This window comes from Tamandua tetradactyla, chromosome 6 (genome assembly GCF_023851605.1).
Source record: "Tamandua tetradactyla isolate mTamTet1 chromosome 6, mTamTet1.pri, whole genome shotgun sequence".
NCBI lineage: Eukaryota > Metazoa > Chordata > Mammalia > Pilosa > Myrmecophagidae > Tamandua > Tamandua tetradactyla.
The window spans coordinates 114,008,046-114,028,806 of NC_135332.1; the positions used below are offsets into that span (position 1 = coordinate 114,008,046).

General features: G+C 36.1%; 1 protein-coding gene across 6 annotated transcripts in view; it reads right to left on the bottom strand.

Moving 5' to 3' along the window:
- The window catches only part of NCOA2 (nuclear receptor coactivator 2), a 331,589-nt gene that overhangs the window by 45,453 nt on the left and 265,375 nt on the right, over positions 1-20,761 (bottom strand). For all 6 annotated transcript variants that reach the window (XM_077166969.1, XM_077166970.1, XM_077166965.1 and 3 more), the window contains 5 exons: positions 10,484-10,672; positions 7,906-8,007; positions 6,822-6,965; positions 3,648-3,795; positions 668-1,937 (listed from right to left, as the gene is read on the bottom strand). In XM_077166969.1, the coding sequence (XP_077023084.1) occupies positions 668-1,937; positions 3,648-3,795; positions 6,822-6,965; positions 7,906-8,007; positions 10,484-10,672 (1,853 nt within the window). The remainder of the gene's footprint in view (positions 1-667; positions 1,938-3,647; positions 3,796-6,821; positions 6,966-7,905; positions 8,008-10,483; positions 10,673-20,761) is intronic.

The following is a 20,761-nucleotide window of genomic DNA, read 5'->3' on the forward strand; positions in this document are numbered from 1 at the left end:
TTTATTAGGTTAGAAAACCAATTAAATCTGATCTTAAAAAGAGAGAAAAGTAGAAAAAAAGAAATACATTTAGGTTGGTTCTGACAAAGCCCAGTTTCTAGGAAGGGACCTTCTCCTATTTCAGGCATCTTCTGTAATAGGGATCAGTTAAGTATAGCCTGCAGGCCAAATCCAACCCAACGCCTGTTCTGCATGGCCTTTGAGACTATAAAGGTTTCTACATTTTTTAACAGTTGGGGAGAAAAATCAAAATCAGAATATTTCATGACATATGAAAACTGCACAAAATTCAAAGTTCAGTATCCATATGTAAAGTTTTATGGAAACACGGTTACAGCCACTGGTTCACATGTTGTCTATGGTGCTTTCACATTATAGTGGCAGAGTTGAATAGGTATCACAGAGACTGTATGGTCCTCAGAGCCTGAAAGTTTTAGTACTTGGCAATTTACAGAAAATGTTTGCCTGTCCTATAATGATGTCACCCCTTGTTGGGCAGTATATTTGGAACATGAAGTTTCAGTGATACTTAACTCTATGTCAAGGTATGAACTATAAAGGAGAGGGCTGATTTCTATCTAATCATCCAAGGTCTCAAAAGGCCCTCAAGGAGAAACTCTGATGGATACAGATTAGTATACTTAGAAGAACATATTACAAAACTTACCTGATCACTAGGCTCAAAGTTCATCTCCTCCTTCTCAGTTTTCATAGCTATTAATTTTGAATTACTGGCAGGGTCTGTCTTACTGTCCAGTCGTTCAAGTTTGGGGGTTATTTCTGGTAAACCAATATCTTTAGTATCATCTTTATCTAGCAAATAGCGAAGTAGTGCATTCTCTTTCTTCTTGGGGCTCACTGGTTCTTGTTTAATAGTCACTTCTGAACCAGGAGTTATGCTGTTAGACTCCTGGCTCAGCTCTTTGCCTGTGGCTTCTGCAGTTAACTTCGCCAAGTCCACAGGGGAACTGCTATCCTGTAAGAGTCTGTGCAAAATTTTATGCTTCTCCTTGAGCGAGGTTCCATGTGTTGACCCAGAACCAGACAAGCTACCTGTGGAGTCCTTGTTTGTGTCCGACAAAGAGCTGGATAAGGGTGAAGGCTCCATCTGATCCGATTTGTTGGTCAACAGCTGCAGGAGTTTAGTCTGTCCTTTGCTGTCATGCAGTCTATTCTGTCCATCAGATCTCTCACTGCTCACTGCCTGGGGCATGTTGGAATCATTTGTTTCCTTTTGCTCTCCAGGATGGCAGCTGCTTTCTGCTTGTCCGGTTGTACCATCAGGTGGCTCACCATAAAGTCCAAAACAGTCTTTGGAGTCTAAGGTTCCCATCTTGCTGAGTGGAGGAGGATTCATATTAACTGGGGAGTTTTGCAAATTGCCCATTTTTAGGTCTGGTGAAGCCAAAGATGACCCTAATGAGACCCCGTGCCCTTCACTGAGGGCCTGAAGTGCATTGAGAGAACTGTTGGTATAACTATGGCTATTTCCTGTGCTGCTGCAAACTCCCACAGGGGAGTGCAAGCTTCCTGCAGGGGAAAACTGACTGGGTGGGATTCGAGGGCTTCCAGCCACTCCAGGGCTCACGCGGTGTCTTGGTGAAAGCATAGAGTTAGGCTGCCCTGGAGTCATACCAGGGCTGCTCTGAGAAGGACTATTCATTTTGAGTGCATAGTTACTACCCTGAGGAGTGGTTGCTTGCATGCTTGACACATGGTTCATTCCCCCAGAACCACCAAACCTGCCCATAGGCATGCCCATTTGTTCCTTTGGACCATTTATGGGAAAATTTATATTGCTACTGAGGGTCATGTCCTGACCTGGGTTCCCACTGCACATGGCCTGATGGGCAGGGCTGCTAGAGCTAATTGGATTCAATGGCTTCCCCATAGCTTGTCCAGTCAGATCCGGATTCATTACACACACATTCTGCTCTCTGTATAAGAAAAGAGAAGTATAAGTTGGAAAAATACTTAGCAAACTGTTAACTTTTAAAAGTGCAATGGCTTCTTTTCTTTAAAGGAACAGATTAATTTTAAAGGAAGGCTACAACTTTGATGAAACAATCTGCAATTAGGGACAAGGCTTAACATGTACAGTTTTGGACCACAAGGGATGCTTTTCAGTCAACTCATTAAGGTGTCTGCGGTTTTACAGAAGGTGTGCTTTTAAATTTAACTATGACCACACTGAAATTGCAGTTACTTGGTAAGACATTAGAGGGATTACAATTACATACTGTATCTTTCTCATTAAATGACATCTGATTCTGAATAACTGAGAGCTTGTATCATCTTAAAGAAATGACCCTAACAAGTAGAGCTGTATTCAATTATTTGCCAGAGATTCTAATCCCTAATAAGAGACATATCTGTAAGCCTGCTCTGATAAGTAAACTTGACTCATAATCAAAAGTAAATTTAGGTGGGGGTTAGTGGGGAGGGGTGGAGGGGAATTCGCCCCTAGCCATTGGAAACACTGTAAATTCTAGAGCCAACAAAGTTACTAAAACTGTTCAAATTTAGATCACTTTGTCAAACAGATTTCCCCTTTGCAAGTCAAAGCATGAGCCTCAAAGACAGGCAACATGGCTGGAAGGGAAATTCACAGGGACCTTAGTTTGTGATTTTATTCCCCTACTCCTAGATAACTCTAATCCATCTCCTCACTAATGACTAAAAGCAGGTTGTCTAACCTAGATGATTTCCAAGACCTACGTGCTTTAATTTACAGCCTTGGCAGTGACTTGTAAGTTACTAAATATGCTCACAAATCCAAACACAACAGGTTTCACAAATTTTCAAACATCAGCTTTCAATCAGGTGGGTGCAATATGGCACATCGTAATCACTTTCAAATTGTTTCAGTTTGAGGTCAGATTTATCAACAGCTGGCAAACTGGGCTGTCTGCTTTATTTTCAATCCTAAATTTAAAAGTACATAATCGAGAACGGTAATAAAATGGCAGTCTTCAACCAGAGCAACTTGATGTATTTTCTGATAATACCTCATAAAGTTCTATAAAACATGCATATACATACATGAACAACCTGAATTTAATCATTTTCCTACACATTTGTGCTCTAAAACAACATGGTTTATGACACTTACTTTAAAATCAACATTTAATTTTCTCTATTTTAATTTTTCTTGACAATGTTTATTACTCTTCAATGTAAAACCTAATGTCAAGTAATTAATTCAAACCTGGAAACAAAAATTTAAAATATTTCTAAGTATATACATTTGAAATTTTTGACTTAAATACATGGGAGCAGAAATCATACCACTTACTGGCTTCAATATTCCTGCCTTGCATGTGCTCTGCTCCCACTGTGAACTGGTTAATTTCCCTTCTCCAGTGTAACTCACAATCTTGTCAAAGCAAAGATAATGCTAGCATTGGGTTCTCCCTGCTAGGTTTTCAAAACCACTAATATTAAGGCTAAAATTCAAAGTATAGCTCTACTTTACCAGTATTATGAACTTTTAGTCAACAGTTTATAATTTAATTTTATATTTTATGTTACCGGGGTTGATCAACAAAAATGGCTAACAGACCTGAAAAGCTCTGAGATGATCTGTTCTTTTGTAACATTTTCTCTTAACCTGGGAAGGGGAAGTGATTTCTTAGAACTAGGATTACCTGTGAAGCATATGTAAAGATATTACAAGCTGAGGTTCATTAGTAGTCTGAGAACGGATGAGTTTGCTCTTCGTTTGGGCAGCAACAAGAGTGCCATCGGACAAGGAAAAACGATAGATTTGACTGAATGCCAGTCCCTGTCTCAGCACTGTAGGCAAGCAAGTAAACAGAATGCATGTTTAGAAAAAAAGAGAGAGAGACAGAGAGGGAAAAATGACAACATAATAATAAACTTCAAAAAGTTTAATATCATTTTCCCACCAGCATGTTAAAGAGTTGTAAGTAATACTTTATGCTATTAAAACTTTATATATTTTTTAAAAGCAGTTTATTTTGCATTTAAAATACCAGGACATTCAATATATATTGTTTTTCACATGAAGTTTGGACCTTCAAACTATATTCTTTCCTAAATCTTCAGTATTACAGCAAAATAGGGTAAAAATGGCTTATTAGCTCAAAACAAGCTTTTCAATGATTTGTTTAAAATGTTGGAAAACAATACAATGCAGAAACATGATAGCTTTAGAACAGTACAATTTGCTATTAATTTCCCTTTATGATACAAATATTATAATAAAATTTTTCACATGAAATATAATATTCCTGAATATTCATCTAGAGGTTATATATTGTTCAATTCACCATCTTGTGCGGCATTTCTTCTGTTATGTTTCTCACTGTGTAAGGGGCATTATTCTATATTAGGAAAACAAGAAGTAAAAGATAAGCAATCAAGAATCTTTTCAGAGAAAAAAAGGCTGAACAGAAAAGTGAAATAAGTGTAAATTTTACTTAATGACATTGGTTTACTTTAACTTCTGGGTAATGGGTTGGATGCTTCCATTTTCAAGAAAATAGTATTAGAAAATACAACATAAATGAACTAAATGCTAATATTTCTCTTAAAATAATTTTCAGATTTAGATATTTTAAAATGACTTTTTGAAAACTAATACTGCATATAGAAAATATTTCAATTCAGGAAAAAAGTAGCAGTATAATTGTTACCTCATACCATTTTCAGAAGACTAAAATGTTACTACCGCATAATCCTCAGTACAAATTTTGTGGGATGAATAGTTGGTCCAAAGCAACCAGGCACATTCATCATGCCATAGAATTGCCACAGGTGAAAGAGACACAGAGCATTATAGAGAGATAGAGAGAGAAAGGGAGACTTATTTGTATACGGTGTGGATTCTGACTTTCTTCGCTAAGGAAATTACCTCCACTGTTTGTTACACACATTAGTTAGGTATTACATTTTGCTATTAACTGCTGTACAAAGTTCCTCTGAAGTGGTAGTAAAGGAAATAAATTACTGTATTTATGTGTGCCTTGCTTGCCATACAATAAGTATGTTCCTTAAAGATAATATAACCATAAGTTTTATAATAAAACTCTTATTTCCAGTGACACATAATTTCAGCATTTTACTTGACCTTGGCTATGACACCTAAAGATTGTCCATTTCCATTTGGTTTACATCAAGCGTCTCTGCTCAGCAGGTAGCTGCAAGCATATACTTGAATGCATTAGGAAGCAGAACAAAGTCTTCCCGTGGATCTTTATTTGATGCAAATGATCTCCCTGGATCTTATTTCAAAAGTTTTGATGGCTATATGGAGTTGTTTTTCAGTGGGTCCCATCTATTTACACCCAGCACAGTGCCTGGCAAATCTGCATAAAATCTTCTGTACGCAATCAGAAGAATTTTTGGAATGAGAGGGCTATATAATTAAACGTAGGGCATTGTTATTCAGGGCCCAAGGACACAACCTGTTTGCTAGTGGTGATTTCTCACTTGATTTCTTCTTATTCTTTCCAACTTAAAATATGGATTTATGTGCTTATTTCTAAAAGAGTATCTCAAGAACAGGATGAAGGAAAAATAAGAGAATAATTAGCTACAATTTGTGCTTTTTGATAAATTATCTATAAGGTGTGAAGTTTAAACACACAAACGCTGCTGGTAAAATGCCAAGGTCGTAGATGCACATTAACTGGGTGATGACAAACTAAAACTACATTTTCAATAATTAGTTGCAAATCTTTTTTGCAAAGATGTGGAGAAATATGCAAAGCTGAGTTATGAGGTATTCTGGTGTGCAGTGAATTTCTCAGATTGAGCTGCTGGCACACTCTAACCTTCCTTGTTGCAGCCATATATCTTAATTAACCATACCCTGCCAGGACATAAAGTTCTCCTCCATGAGAGGAGAACCAAAAGATAAAGAGGAAAAAGCAACCCCTATCTCCATTAGCACGTATTAAACAAAAGGAATTTTCATTGTTCTTGTTTCTTTAACAACAACAAAAAAGACAAAAAAACCCCAACAAAATGTACTTGAGAAAAATGTGATTGGCATGTGGAAAGAACTTTGGGAGCAGCACTACAGAGAGAATATTAGATCAGGCCTTTGATTTTACTTCCAGCACTGACACCTACTGGATAATCTTGAGTCAGTTTACCTGACTTGCTTCCATATCTATAGTATGAGTATCATAATGTGTACTTCATAGGCTTGCTGTGAGGACCAATGAGATCATGTAAAGAAGGTGCAATGCCAGACAAAGACCAAGCTGCTAATATCACTGAGGTATAACTTTTGAAGTCTTGGGCTTATTTACAGCTGTTCCATTAATTAATTGTGTGACTTCAGACAACTCATACCATCTATTTGGGCCTTCTGTGAACATCTAAGCAATCCTCCTTGAAGGAGGGCTTGTGCACTCACTGCTACTTCTGTCAGAGATTTAATTAATCTTGCAAATTTCATTTCATTCTTATTTCCAGTTTTACCTTTTGATACAGACAGTAATATTTCTTTTGAGATCAGATGGTACCTTATTATCTTGTCTTATACATCTTGAAGGCTTAACAGTCAAAGAAGCTACCTTCTTCTCTTTCCTTTTGACTGTCTATGTGAAATTACCAACTTCTGTTCTATTTCTTTCTGCACACTCTTCTGTCTTCCAGGTCCTCTTCTCAAACTTTCCTACAGATGGGCAGCCTCTTCTGGCTCAGACGACACAGGTATGTACAAAATACGAAGGGTCATCAGATCCAAGTCCTCAGAGCTATACTTCAGGAATTATTCAGAAAGCTCCACAGAAAGCAATCCTTTAAGTGAAATAGTTTCTGGAAAAGTATCATTAAGAGATGCTTACCTTCATGATGATGCCTCTTAGCATAAGACACAGACTCCCCTTCATGCTGTGCATGGAACTTCTGAATGCACCTTCGCACCAGATCCTCCCAGCCTGGCTTCATGGCTGCCCTCATGGTGCTAGTATCCAGTGATGTGATCTTGCCTATTAAACAACAGCAGGCATTATTCCTAAATACTAAAATATTTTTTATGGTAACAGTTAAAACTTTAAAAAAAAAATTTTTATTGTGAAATATAACATACATACAAAAAAAGCAATACATTTTGAAATACATTGTAACAAGTAATTATAGAACAGATTTCAGAGTTTGGTATGTATGGGTTATAGTTCCATGATTTCAGGCTTTTCCTTTTAGCTCTCCAAGACACTGGAGACTAAAAGAAATTCAGCAGCCATACACATTTGTTAAATCCTATCTTTTCTATTACAACTCCTTCTTCTCTTATCCTTCTCCCAGGCTTTAGGGGTCTTTGGGCTATTTCCATTCTAACTTTTCATGTTGGAAAGGGCTACTGACAATATGGGATAGGGGGACAGAACTAGTTGATATTCTTGGAGAGGCTGGCCTCTATGTGTTTCAGGACTCATCTGGCCTAGGAGTGAGTTTCTGGAAAGGAATCTGAGTGTGTAAAACTTTTACAGAATCTCAGACAGAGACTTAGGTGTTACTTAGGGTTAACAGGAATGGTGTTGGTTGGGGTTTGGCAACCCCTGGTAATTAGCAATATCTAACTGAAGTGTGCACAAGAGTAGCCTCCAGAATAGCCTTTTGACTCTGCTTGAACTCTCTTAGCCACTGATACCTTATTTTGTTACATTTCTTTTCCTTCTTGGTAACAATTAAATTTTAAAAAGATTTAAACATTTATTTAGAACAGACAGTGTAAATACATTGTATAAAAGGGTATACATGAAAATAAGTGTCCCCCTCTCTCCTATTCTTCAGCTCCTTAAGGCTTCGACCCCAGAAGCAATAACTATTGCCAGGCTCTTTATATTCTTCAAAGATATTTGTTGCACTTACAAATTACGTAAATATTCTAAAATGATTTTTTTGGTTTTCTTGGAAAAACAAATTTACCTTGGAGATCCTGGCGAGTAGTAAAACTTTCTGATGAGGGGAGAGTGGGTCTTTCTTTCATGGGAACTCTTCTTGCCACACAAATCAGGCAGGACTGCAAATCTTAAATCATATACACATATATTTATCATATTGGTATTTTTAGTGACATACACTCAAATGGATATGACAAAGCATGACATATCTCTGCTCCTTATGGCTTTATTATCTCAACTAAACTGGGAGGTGGAGGGGGAGGCAGAGGGGACATGCTGTGTAGGATGAGTTGGGTGAGCAGAGGATAAATTGCTGAAGATAAACTTCCACTATAGTAGAGAATTAACAATCTGAAACCATCTCCCCAGGGATGGAAAAATGGAATCCTTTCTTATTCAATGGCTGAGAGAAACACCCAGCTTAATTTATCATAAAGTACAAAAATGATAAAACCTAAATATAATGCTCTGCTTTGTCAACAGTTTGTTTTTTGAATCTGAGGTTCACCAAGATACAGGAAAACCAGACATCCCATTTTCCCACCTATATAAATACCCTTACAATGGCAATATGCAATTAAAAACAAATGACAGAAACTGAGCCTAGACCCAGATTTAATAACAAGAAAATGCAGCATGCACCACACCAGGTGCAGCACAGATTACAGACTCTTCATTGTGGCTCATTCCTCATATAGCCAATATTAAGCATTCACTGCTCAGCCCGCTTAACTTGTTTCACGCATCTGCATTCACTGTTGCAGAGCAGGGAAATGTTTTATTTATCTTTGTAACACCAAGAGCATATTGCCTAGTTCTTGGAATTTCAAGATGTTGGACAAAATGTTGGACAAAAGGTTAAAAAATAAAGTTGTTCCTTCATATCATATGTCATTGATTTATGGTTATTCAACTTTAAACTAGGGAAAGAATTTCTTGAAATATACTCAGTAATAGCTGGCATCACAAAATTAAAATGTAATCATCATCCTCCACATAATAAAAGCCATATTTTTTTTGAGCACTTACTATGAAAAAGACATCTTCAGAGCTGCTTTAAAGGTTATCAATTCATTTAATTCTCTCAATATTTCTATGAAGTAGGTACTAGCATTTTCTCCATTCAAAAGTGGAGAAAATCAAAGCACAAAGTTTAAGTTACTCGCCCAATGTCATGCAAAACTTGGGTGAAGCTGAGATTTTAGCCAGTGCATACTATGGCTCATAAGACCTGCTCTTATGTTATACTGCGTTAACATACAATCTGATTTTAAATGTATGAAAATGTGGAAATACAAAGCAAAAATCATAACTTAGCTCAGTTCTAACTTTTTTATACCTTAAAAAAGAGTATTAGAGAGGGATGAATTAGCAGCACTTATGCTATTTCATGAACTAGAATAAAATCACTAGATACCCAATATCTAAGTTAAAAACTTAATTTTGAAACTTTAAGTATCAACTAAAATTTTTCTCATATTTCCTTTCCAATAAAGTTCAAGTTGAAAAATATTTACATATTTTAACTGTAAATATGCCAATATTAACATCAAATTTTAATTATTATAATTAATTCCAATATTAATGTCAAATTTTATGTTCTAGGCATATTCATTTAATCCTTTCTATATTAATTAATGCCAAAATTAACATCAAATTTTATGTTTTAGGCATATTCATTTAATCCTTTCTATATTCTGATACTGGTATTGGTGATTATACTTGATTATAGAGTAAATGGATGCTCAGAGAGGTCAAGGAACTTCCCCCAAGGTCATAGAGCTAGAAAGTGGCTGAATGAGAGCTGGCTTGTCTGATTATAAAACCCAGGTCTCCACTTCACCCTCAGCTGCTTCTCTTCTGCTATGCATGCAGAACACACTCTTCACTATTGTTTCATATTACAAAAAGTGGCATGCAGCTGTGTGGAGCTTGGTTTGCTAGGAGGATGTAGGGGTGCATGGTACATCAGCATCTCTTTAAGAGGAACAGCTTGTGAGTTTATTGTATGAAAACTGCTCTACTTCCATTTCTACTTGTATCCTTTTTTATGCATCATTCTATACCATATTCTGAACTTAGTATACATGGGTAACTCTATAGACTTCATTAATCCCTTGAGAGTATGTGAAAAATGCTGTGTGCATTTTTTCTAGAGCTGTAGCCCATAATGTGCATAAGCTTTGCCAAGGAGCCTGGGATCCCCAAAAGGCTCAATCACCAATGTTGTAAAGCCACACCAAAGTGACTAATCACAGGTGGGATTTTAGATTTAAATTTTATTAAAAATCTAGTCCCTCCAGTTGCAGGAGTCACATTTCAGGTGTTCAATCACCACATACGGCTAGTGCCTGTTGTACTGGACAGGAGACATATAGAATGCTGCCATCATTGCAGAAGAATCTATTAGACAGCACTGTTCTAGCAACTTAAAAAACTGAATTTATTGCAAAAAGTTAATCATCATAAAGCAGGCAAAAAGAACAATAAAACTACCTCGGATTTCTTTTTGATTTGATCACTAATTTTAGATTATTGCCAGTGAAAGAAGTAGCACAGGAATAAATAAAGACACATAATATATCCTAGAGATTTTGTCCTACCTTCTCCCTCTTCTTTGATGGACTTTGGTTGAGAAACAGCAAAGCACTGCATAGTTTCATATTTCTGATGTGCTTCCTGGTTATCATGACCTTCCTCTTCTGAATCAGGTAAAGGTTTTACCAGCATTCGACAATTGAAGGTATGGCTGTTTCGCCTGGGAGGTTCTCCAGACCAAGATCCCCCATTCACTGAACAAGGCAAAGGTAATCCAGTATTATAAGGTAATTGACATCAGGTACCTAAGAATAAACTTAACCAAGGACGTAAAGGACCTGTACACAGAAGACTACAAAACACTGCTAAAAGACATCAAAGACCTAAATAGGTGGAAGAACACTCCAGGTTCACAGATAGGAAGGCTAAATGTCGTTAAGATGTCAATTCTACCCAAATTGATTGTTATAATTAGGTTCAGGTGTCAACTTGGCTAGGTGATGATGGCCCGTTGTTCTGTTTCTGTGGACTTATATCATCAGCATATGAAGTTCATCCATGACCAATTACATCTGCAGTTGGCTAAGGGGAATGCCCTCAGTAATAAGTGATGTTTAATTTAATTAGCTGGAGATTTAAAAGAGAGAGGTCAAAAGGGAGCAGAGCACAGCCCAAACAGCTCAGCATACCTCATCTCAGCAATCAGAGTTTGGACTAGACATTTGGAGATGCAGAAAGGAATCATTCAGGGAAAGCCACTTGAAACCAGAAGCTGGGAGGGAAGCCCAGCAGATGCCATGTGCCTTCCCATGTGACAAAGAAAGCCAGAGGAAAACCAGCTGCCTTTCCGCTGAAGAACTATAAATTTTATTTATTTATTTATTTATTAATTAAAAAAAATTTAACAAACGAACTAAAACATTAACATGTGATCATTCCATTCTACATATATAATCAGTAAAGGAACTACAAATTTGTTAGCTAAATAAAAAGCTAATCCATCTCTGGTGTGTTGCATTCTGGCAGCTTCAGCAAACTAAGACATTGATCTACAGATTCAATGCAATACCAATTAAAATTCCAACAACCTATTTTGTAAAGCTGGTAAAGTTAGTTATTAAATTTATCTGGAAGGGAAAAGGGCCTTGAATAGCCAAAAGCATCCTAAAAAAGAACAAAGTGTGAGGACTTACATTTTGTGACTTTAAAGCTTATTATAAGCTATAGTGGTCAAACAGCATGGTTTTGGCACAAAGATGACGTTGCTCAATCAATGATTGACTTCAATGTCTAAAATCAAATTGAGAGTTCAGAAATAGATCCTCAGATCTATGGTAAACTAATTTGCGGACAAGGCTCCCAAATCATTTATTGAAGAGACAGAATAGTCTCTTCAATAAATGGGGCTGGGAGAATTGGATATTTATATCCAAGGGAATGAAAGAGGACCCCTACTCACACCCTATACATGAAGTGGATAAAAGACCTAAATATAAGAGAGTCAGTACTATAAAACTCCTAGAAGAAAATAGAGGAAACATCTTCAAGATCTAGTGATAGGAGGTAGCTTCTTATACCTTACCCCCAAAGCAAAAGCAATGAAATTAAAAATAGATAAATGGAAACTTCTCAAGATCGAACACTTCTGTTTTTCAAAGGGCTTTCTCAAAAAGGTGAAGAGGCAGACAACTCAATAGGAGACAATATTGGGTAACTGACAAGGGCTTGATATCTAGTTTATAAAAAGAAACCCTACAACTCAACAATGAAAGGACAAACAACCCAATTATAAAATGGGCAAAAGATATGAATAGATATTTCTCCAAAAGGGAACCACGAATGGCTAAAATGCACATGAAAAAATATTCATCTTCATTAGCTATTAGGGAAATGCAAATCAAAAGTAATCCATTATTATAAAGAAACTAACATCAGGTTCACTGCTACTGAATTATGAATGATGTAGCAAAAATATGGTTATTTTACATCCACACAGAACTTTGAATTTTTTATAAATACTTTCATAATTCAGAGGGAAAAAAATTCTTGGGTTATTTTTTCCCCACCAATTTTATTGAGATATAGTGACACATGACACAAATCATCTAAAGCATACAATCACTGGCTCATAGCATCATCACATTGTTGTGCATACATCCCCCATGATCAATTTTAGAACATTTTCATTACTCCAGAACAGAAATAAGAATTAACAATAAAACTCAAACCCCATACTCCTTAGCCCCTGCCACTATTAACCCATAGTGTTGGTATAAATTTGTTACTGTTGATGAAAAAGTATTAAAATATTACTGTTAATTATAGTCCATAGTGTGCAATAGCTGTTTTTTCCCATATACTCCTCTATTTCCATTATTATTATTATTTTTTCACATGGGCAGGCACCGGGAAACAAACCTGGGTCCTCTGGTATGGCAGACAAGCATTCTCACCTGCTGAGCCATCATGGCTCTATTTTTATTTTTGTATTTCATGTAAGAACTTATTCACATACATGACTTTAAAACAACTATTTTCATGTGGTGCAATGGTGGCTCAGTGGCAAGAATTCTCGCCTGCTGAGCTGGAGGCCTGGGTTCGATTCCCAGAGCCTGCTCATGCCAAAAGAAAAAAATTTAAAAAACCAACCATTTTCAATCAAATTCTCCTACAATACATCACTATTACTTATAATCCCACTAACGTGCTACCATTACCTCTAATTCCCAGACATTCAACCTCCTTAACAATTCCGTACATATTAGGTAACCACTCCCCTCTCAAGCTTCCGTCTCTTTCTAGATACCCTATATTCTACGTTTTAAGACTGAATTTATACGTTCTAGTTAGTTCACGTTTTGAAATCATACAATATCTGTTCTTTTGTGTCTAGTTTATTTCACTCAGCATTATGTCCTCAAGGTTCATCCACATTGTCACATGCTTCAGGAGATCATTACTTCTTTCTGCTGCATAATAGTCCATCATATATATATACCATATTTTGTATGCTTCCTCATCTGTTGATGGACTCTTGGATTGTTTCCATCTTTCAGCAACTGTGAATAATGCCATTATGAACATCAGTGTGTAAATGACTGCTCATGTCCCTGCTTTCATATCTTCTGGGTATATACACTGAGGAGCAGAACTTCTGGGTTATAGGGCAACTCAATATGCAGTTTTCTGAGGAACCACCAAACTTCCACAGTGGCTGAACTGTTTTCCATAGTGGCTGAAGCATTTTACATTCCTACCAGCAGTGAATAAGTGTTTCTATTTCTCCACATCCTCTCCAACATTTGAAAATTTGTTTGTTTAATAGTGGCTTGGGTTATGTTTTAACAAAATTTGAAAAATTTTAAGGATTTTCAAAAAATCTTCTATACTTTTTACTCTTCATTCTATCTCCTTCCCTTGTAGTTCAGGTCTTGATTATTTTTGGGTCTTCTGAACTTTGATTTCTTGGAAAGTTACTTCAATCTATGTTACCTTCTGTCAAATGTCTAAAAGTGGCACCAACTGCAGCAAAGGATTTTAAAAAATTTTAAAATTCTATTTCAAAGGATTTTAAAAAACTTTTTATTTTGAAGTAATTTTTAAATAACCCCATGCAGATAACACACCATTTCTAACCTCTAAGATAACCACATCTACCAACTTATAACATTTTGCCACATTTGCTGTATCACTCTATCTATCCAACTATGCATCCATCTAACTACTTATCAAGTTTCTAAACATTTGAAAGTAGGTGTATACCCCATGCTTTTTAAACTTAATACTTTTTCCATGTGTATTTCCCAAGAACAGGAATATATATACACAGGTAACCACTTTAAGTAGACTTATGAAGTTCAAGAAATTCAACATTATATAAAGTTTATATTCTAATTTTTTTTGTATGTCCCAATAATATCCTTTTTCAAAGGACTGTGATTCAACGGAATCAGAATAGAAGGCCATTCAAACTGATCAATCAAAACCTTACTAACCAACCCCATCTTAGCCATCTAACCAGATCTTTCTCATTCCCCAACACAACCACACTGCCACCATCCTCCCCAAACATTCTTCATAGACATCATCTTTGATCCTGTCACCATGTCTGAAATATCTTGCTGCCTCTGTTTCTCCCATCCAAAGGTTTTTATAGTAGAGGAGTTCTTCTATAATAGAGCCAACTCTTCTAGGCATTCCACATTGTCTCCTTTTACAGATCTTTCTTTTCTAAAATTCTACAGAGTGTTAGGGTATTCTCTATAACTTGGCTGTGGATTGTAGTCTTTTAAAATTGTTTCACATTTCATCCACAACAGATTGAAAAATACTGGGTATATACTGATAACGTCATTACTTCTTTTCAAGTGAAAACCCATTTCACAAGTTTATTTTGGTATCAAAAATAAAAAAAAAAGTATAGATTAGGAGGTAGGGCATAGGGAGTTGTGGAACTTAGTCCTCTAGAGCAGCTAGTAAATAGCTAGGAACTGTCTGGAATAACTGTCTGAGGGAGATCCATGACTGGACACCAGTCTGGAAAGAGTGGCAGGGTCAAGACTAGTAGGAAACAGTAAGTAAAGTCTCCAAACTATGGAGGCTGGTGCCCCTTCCCCACTAGCATGGCAGGCTGTTGGGAAGCATTTTCTAGTAGGAGCAAGGGATGATAGCTCAACCAAGCTCCAACTGCAGTTTTAATTAACAATCTGGTCTGTAGAATATAAGCTCTGAGTACAGATCAATCCAGAGAAAGCAGGAAAGTAACCCTGAGGTCTCTCCAAGTAGAGAGGAGACTGAAGAGATGAAGTAAAAAAAGGGGGAGACTTTTAGAGACAGCTCAGAATACTGGAAAAGATTTGTACCCAAGAAAAGATACACACAGAGCCAGGTAACAACTCCAGCTTTTGACTGGTGAACCTTAGGGGGTGGGGACTGGCTCTGAAAAGAGATTTTACTATAACTAAAAAAAAAAATTTTTTTTTTCTTTTCTCTTTTATTTTATTTTGCTTTTAAAAAAGTATTCTAGGGCAGTGCGATGGTGGTCCAGTGGCAGAATTCTCCCTGCCATGCCAGAGACCCGGGTTCGATTCCAGATGCCTGCCCATGCAAAATAAAAAAAGTATCCTAAGTAGTTCATTAGAGAAAGCCTCAAAGTATTTTCAATTGTCAGCATTGACCCAGGCAAGGGCAGAGTTAAGATAGGTCTGAGAAAAAGTAACAAGTCAACTGAAGGAGATATTCCCTAAAGTGCATGTCTTTCCCAAGAGAAGGGGGATGGGGGTGGGGTCCAGCACAAATGGTGGCCCTCCTTCACAGGATTCAAACCCTAGAGGCTAGAAATCAGAAACAGCTTAAGCTTGCCTTCCATTTCAGCCTGTCTTAATCATGAACTTTGCAGGCTGAGAATTAAAGGCTCCAAAACACTTTTCACAGATAAGGAGCTGTGGGCCGACAAGGGCCACCTGCTGGGCAGGATAGGAAAAGCACAGTCTAGAACCCTACTGGAACAGCAACAACCCACTGAGTCTCATCCTCAGGGAAACTTGATACTGATTACACACTCCTCCTGAGACCTGGGTCTGCCTTGTCTGGGAAACTCTGATTGGGGTTGACCACATATGGGGAGACCTTCCTCAAAAAAAGATTCCATACAGGCAGGGCAAGAACCAGAAAGACAAGAGATGAAATATTCTGATCAGTTAAACAGAAACTATCCTAGAGGTCTAGAATAAGTTGAACTGAATGCCAAAGAACAGAGAACAAAGCCATCCAACAAGAAAACCCTAGGTAAAAGAGTGAAAATGACCACCAGAATAAACTAATCAAGGAAAGCAGATGCTTAGACACTAGCAAAGAAACTACAAGTCATACCAGGAAAAATGAAGATATGGCACAGTCAAAGGAATAAACAAGTACTTTAAATGAGATACAGGAGTTGAAATAATTAATTAAAGATGTTCAAACAAGCATGCTAAATAATTAAAAAAACAAATCAAGGAGTTGAAGGAAGATATAGCAAAAGAGATGAGGAATATAAAGAAGACACTGAGTGAACATGAAGAAGAACTCAATAGCTTGAAAAAACAAATGGCAGAACTTATGGGAATGAAAGGCACAACATAAGAGATAAAAAAAACAGTGGAGACTTACTACAGCAGATTAAGAAGTAGAAGAAAGGATTAGTAAACTACAGGATAGAACATCTGAAATCCTACAAACAAAAGAACAAATAGGGAAAAGAATAGAAAAAATATGAGCAGGTTCTCAGGGAACTGAATGACAACATGAAGTGTATGAATATATGTGCTATGGGTGTCCCAGAACGAGAAGAAAAGGGAAAGGGTAGAAGGAATAATGGAGGAAATAATTACTGAAACTCACCCATCATTTAAGAAAGACATAAAATTATAGATCAAAGAGGTGCAGCATACCCCAAACAGAATAGATCCAATATACCTACTCCAAGACACTAATTAGGCTATCAAATGTCTAAGATAAAGAGAGAATTCTGAAAGCAGCAACGGAAAAGGAATCCATCACATACAAGGGAAGTTCAATAAGACTGTGTGCAGATTTCTCAGCAGAAATGATGGTGGAGAGAAGGCAAATGGTATGACATACTTAAGACACTGAAAGAGAAAAACTGCCAATGAAGAATTCTAAATGCAGCAAAACTGTCCTTTAAAAATGAGGGAGAGTTTAAAATATTTTCAGATAAACAGACACTGGGAGAATTTGTGAACAAGAGACCGGCTCTACAAGAAATACTAAAGGGAGCACTACAGGCAGATAGGAAAAGACAGGAGAGAAGTGTGCAGAAGAGTACAGAAATGAAGACTATCAATAAGGATAAAAAGAAAAAAAATAAGATATGATTTATCAGAATAAAGTCATGATGCATGCAACAATGTGGATGAACCTTGAGGATATTATGTTGAGTGAAATTAGCCAGAAATAAAAGGACAAATACTGCATGATCTCACTAATACGAAATATGAATGAGTATTTTTTAACTTTTTAATTATTTTAAAACATAACAACATATAAACATGAACATCTGTACAATATCATTCCATTCTTGGTATATAATAACATGTATATATATAACAATCACAATATTATCATATAGTTGTATATTCATCATCATGATCATTTCTTAGAACATTTGCATCAATTCAGAAAAAGTAAAAAGAAAAAAGAAAAAAACTCATACATACCATACCCCATATCCCTCCCTCACTGACTGCTAGTATTTCCATCTACCCAATATATTTTAGCCCTTGTTTCCCTATTTTTTTTATACCCCTTACCACTCCTTTTCATTGATCACTAACATTTCAATCTACTAAATTTATTTTAACATTTGTTCCCCCTATTATTTATTTATTTTTAAGCCATATGTTTTACTCATCTCTCCATACTGTAGAAAAAAGGAGCCTCAGACACAAGGTTTTCACAATCACACAGTCACATTGCAAAAGCCATATCATTATACAATCATCTTCAAGAAACATGGCTGGAACATAGTTCTACATTTTCAGGCACTTTCCTCCATCCTCTCCAATATACCTTATGTAAAAAGGTGATACCTAGTTATAATGCAGAAGAATAACCTCCAGGATAACCTCTTGACTCTGAAATCTCTCAGCCATTGACACTTTATATTGTCTCATTTCTCTCTTCCCCCTCTTGGTCTAGAAAGTTTTCTCAATCCCTTGATGCTGAGTCCCAGCTAAAACTCTGTTTTTTTTTTTTTTTTTTTTTTTTTTTTTTTTTTTTTTGCAGGCACCGGGAACCAAACCCAGGTCTCTGACATGGGAGGTGAGAACTCTGCCACTGAGCCACCATGGCTTGCTAATGAGCAAAAATTTTTTTTTATTTAAAAAAAAATTTTTATTATTTTTTGTATTTATTTTGCATATAGTTTTTATTTATTTAGACTGCATATATTAGAAATAAGTTTGTTAATAAATTTACAAAGTTTTTGAACTTGTATATTTTTTAATAGCAGTAACAGATGCAATTAGTATATTGAACAATTTCCCATATTTATTTTTTCATGATGTTTTTCTTTATAATTCCCTTTTGTGCATTTTTCAATTACTCTGTTTTCATATAGGCCTGTAAATAATTAACTTATTGGTCACTGCCCACGAATTAGAGAATAGATGATATTTCCTTTTTTTGTGCACCAGTGTTTGACACTGCTTTTAATTTTGCTAGTTGATTATTGCCTTTTTTGTTATGACTGTTTTTAAGCTTTTGTTTTTTGAGAAGGAAATTACTGATTTACTAGGCTAAAGGGTGTTTTGATGCTGTTTTGTTATTTTATTTCTGTAAGCAAAACTGAGAATATCTGGTTAAACAAATTATTATACTGTTGTCTAATAGTACGTAAAAAGATTAATTAGTGACAGAGGTTAGAATATATTTTAATTTTTATATCATTTTTAAACATTTTTATGCAACCTAAACATATCAAATGAACTTCATTTTTAACATTTATTTATTTATTTTTTGAGGCATCCAAAAAGGCCTTTATTTATCTAAGGCAAAGTACATACTATCACAATCTTTTTACTCCTTTTACCACAGCAGTTCAAACTAATGAGCAAATTTTGAGAGTTAAAGTTGAGAACACAGATTATCAGGAGACAGAGGGCAGATATTGGACATTTGATGCTGAAGCGGTACAGAATGTTCAAGAAGACTGATTGTAAAGATCCAGAAATGGATAATACAATACTATCTGATGGTAGCACAATATTGTAAGTACAGTCAACAAAGGTGAGTATGAGTATGGTTGAAAGACGAAGGCTAGGGGCATGTATGACCTCAGAAAGGAAGACAGAAGATAAATACTGGGACTATATAACTTAGCAAACCTAGAGTGATTAATAATGGTGATTAAATGTACAAATATAAGAATATTTTTACATGAGAGAGAACAGATGAATGTCAACATTGCAAGGTGCTGAAAATGAGATACTTAATGAAAAAAATACATCAATGCAAACTACAGTCTACAATTAACAGTAACATTGTAATATGCTTCCAGTAAATGTAACAAAGGAAATATACCAAAGCTAAATATCAGTAAAAGGGGATATAAGGGAGGGGTATGGGACTCTGGTGTTGCTGGTTCTCCTTTTTATTTATATTTTAATTTCTTCATTTTTTCCCTCTTTTTATTTCTCTGTGGAAGAAAAAGAAATGTCCTCATATAGATTGTGGCGGTCAATGCATAACTATTTGATTTTACTGGGAACCACTGATTATTTACATGCAGTCCATGGTGTGTGTAAATAAAACTGTTTAAAAATAAAAAGATATAATGCTCGAAAATGTGGAGAGATGTACTTATTCACTGTTGGTAGGGAAGTAGAAAGGTGCAGCCCCTTTCAAGGGCGCTATGGTGGTTCCACAGGAGGCTAAGTATAGGGATGCCATATGATCCTGCATCCCTGTTATCAGGTATATACTTGGAAGAACTGAAAGCAGGGTCTCAAGTGGACATCTGCAGAAGCAGGGACACAAATGGACATTTGTTTATGGTGGCAGTACTCATGACTTGCAATAGATGGAGGTGGCGTAAGGATATATCGACTGATGAACAGAAGGGCGAGCTATAAGGTAACATACAATGGAATACTGAATGGCTGCAAGAAGGAATGAAGTTGTGAGGCATGCAAGTAGGTGAATGAACTTTGAGGACAGTATGTTCAGTGAAACAAAGACATATTACAATGCCTCACTAATATGGATGAACTATATCGTGCAAACTGTGAGAACTGAATTTGAGAACAAAGGTTAACAGGAGAAGGCCTGTTGCAAAGGTTTCTAAATTGTATAGCTCTTTTTTTTAAAAAATGTTTTTATTGAGGAATCCTCATACACATACATTCCACACATGGTATATAATCAATGGCTTACAATTTCATCACATAGTTATGCATTCATCCCATGATCATTTTTTAGAACACCTGCATTATTCTAGAAAAAGAAATAAAAGGTAAAAACTCATACCATATACTTTAACCCTCCTGCTCATTGACCATCTACCCAATTAATTTCCATCTACCCAATTAATTTTACCCTTTGTCCCCCTATTACTTATTTTTTTATCCTTACTAAATTGTGAGCTCTTACAGCAGTTACTTCTATTTCTGAGTTGTAATTGTTATTTCTAAATTCTGAGATGCTGAACTATTTTTTTATACACTGGCTATTCCCTGAAACTTTGATTATCTGTGTGACACCTGAGACTCAGAGCTTGAGTTCTGTAACTGTGAAAAGTCAGTATTACCCCAAATAGCAACTGTTAAAAAAAGCTGAAAAAGAGA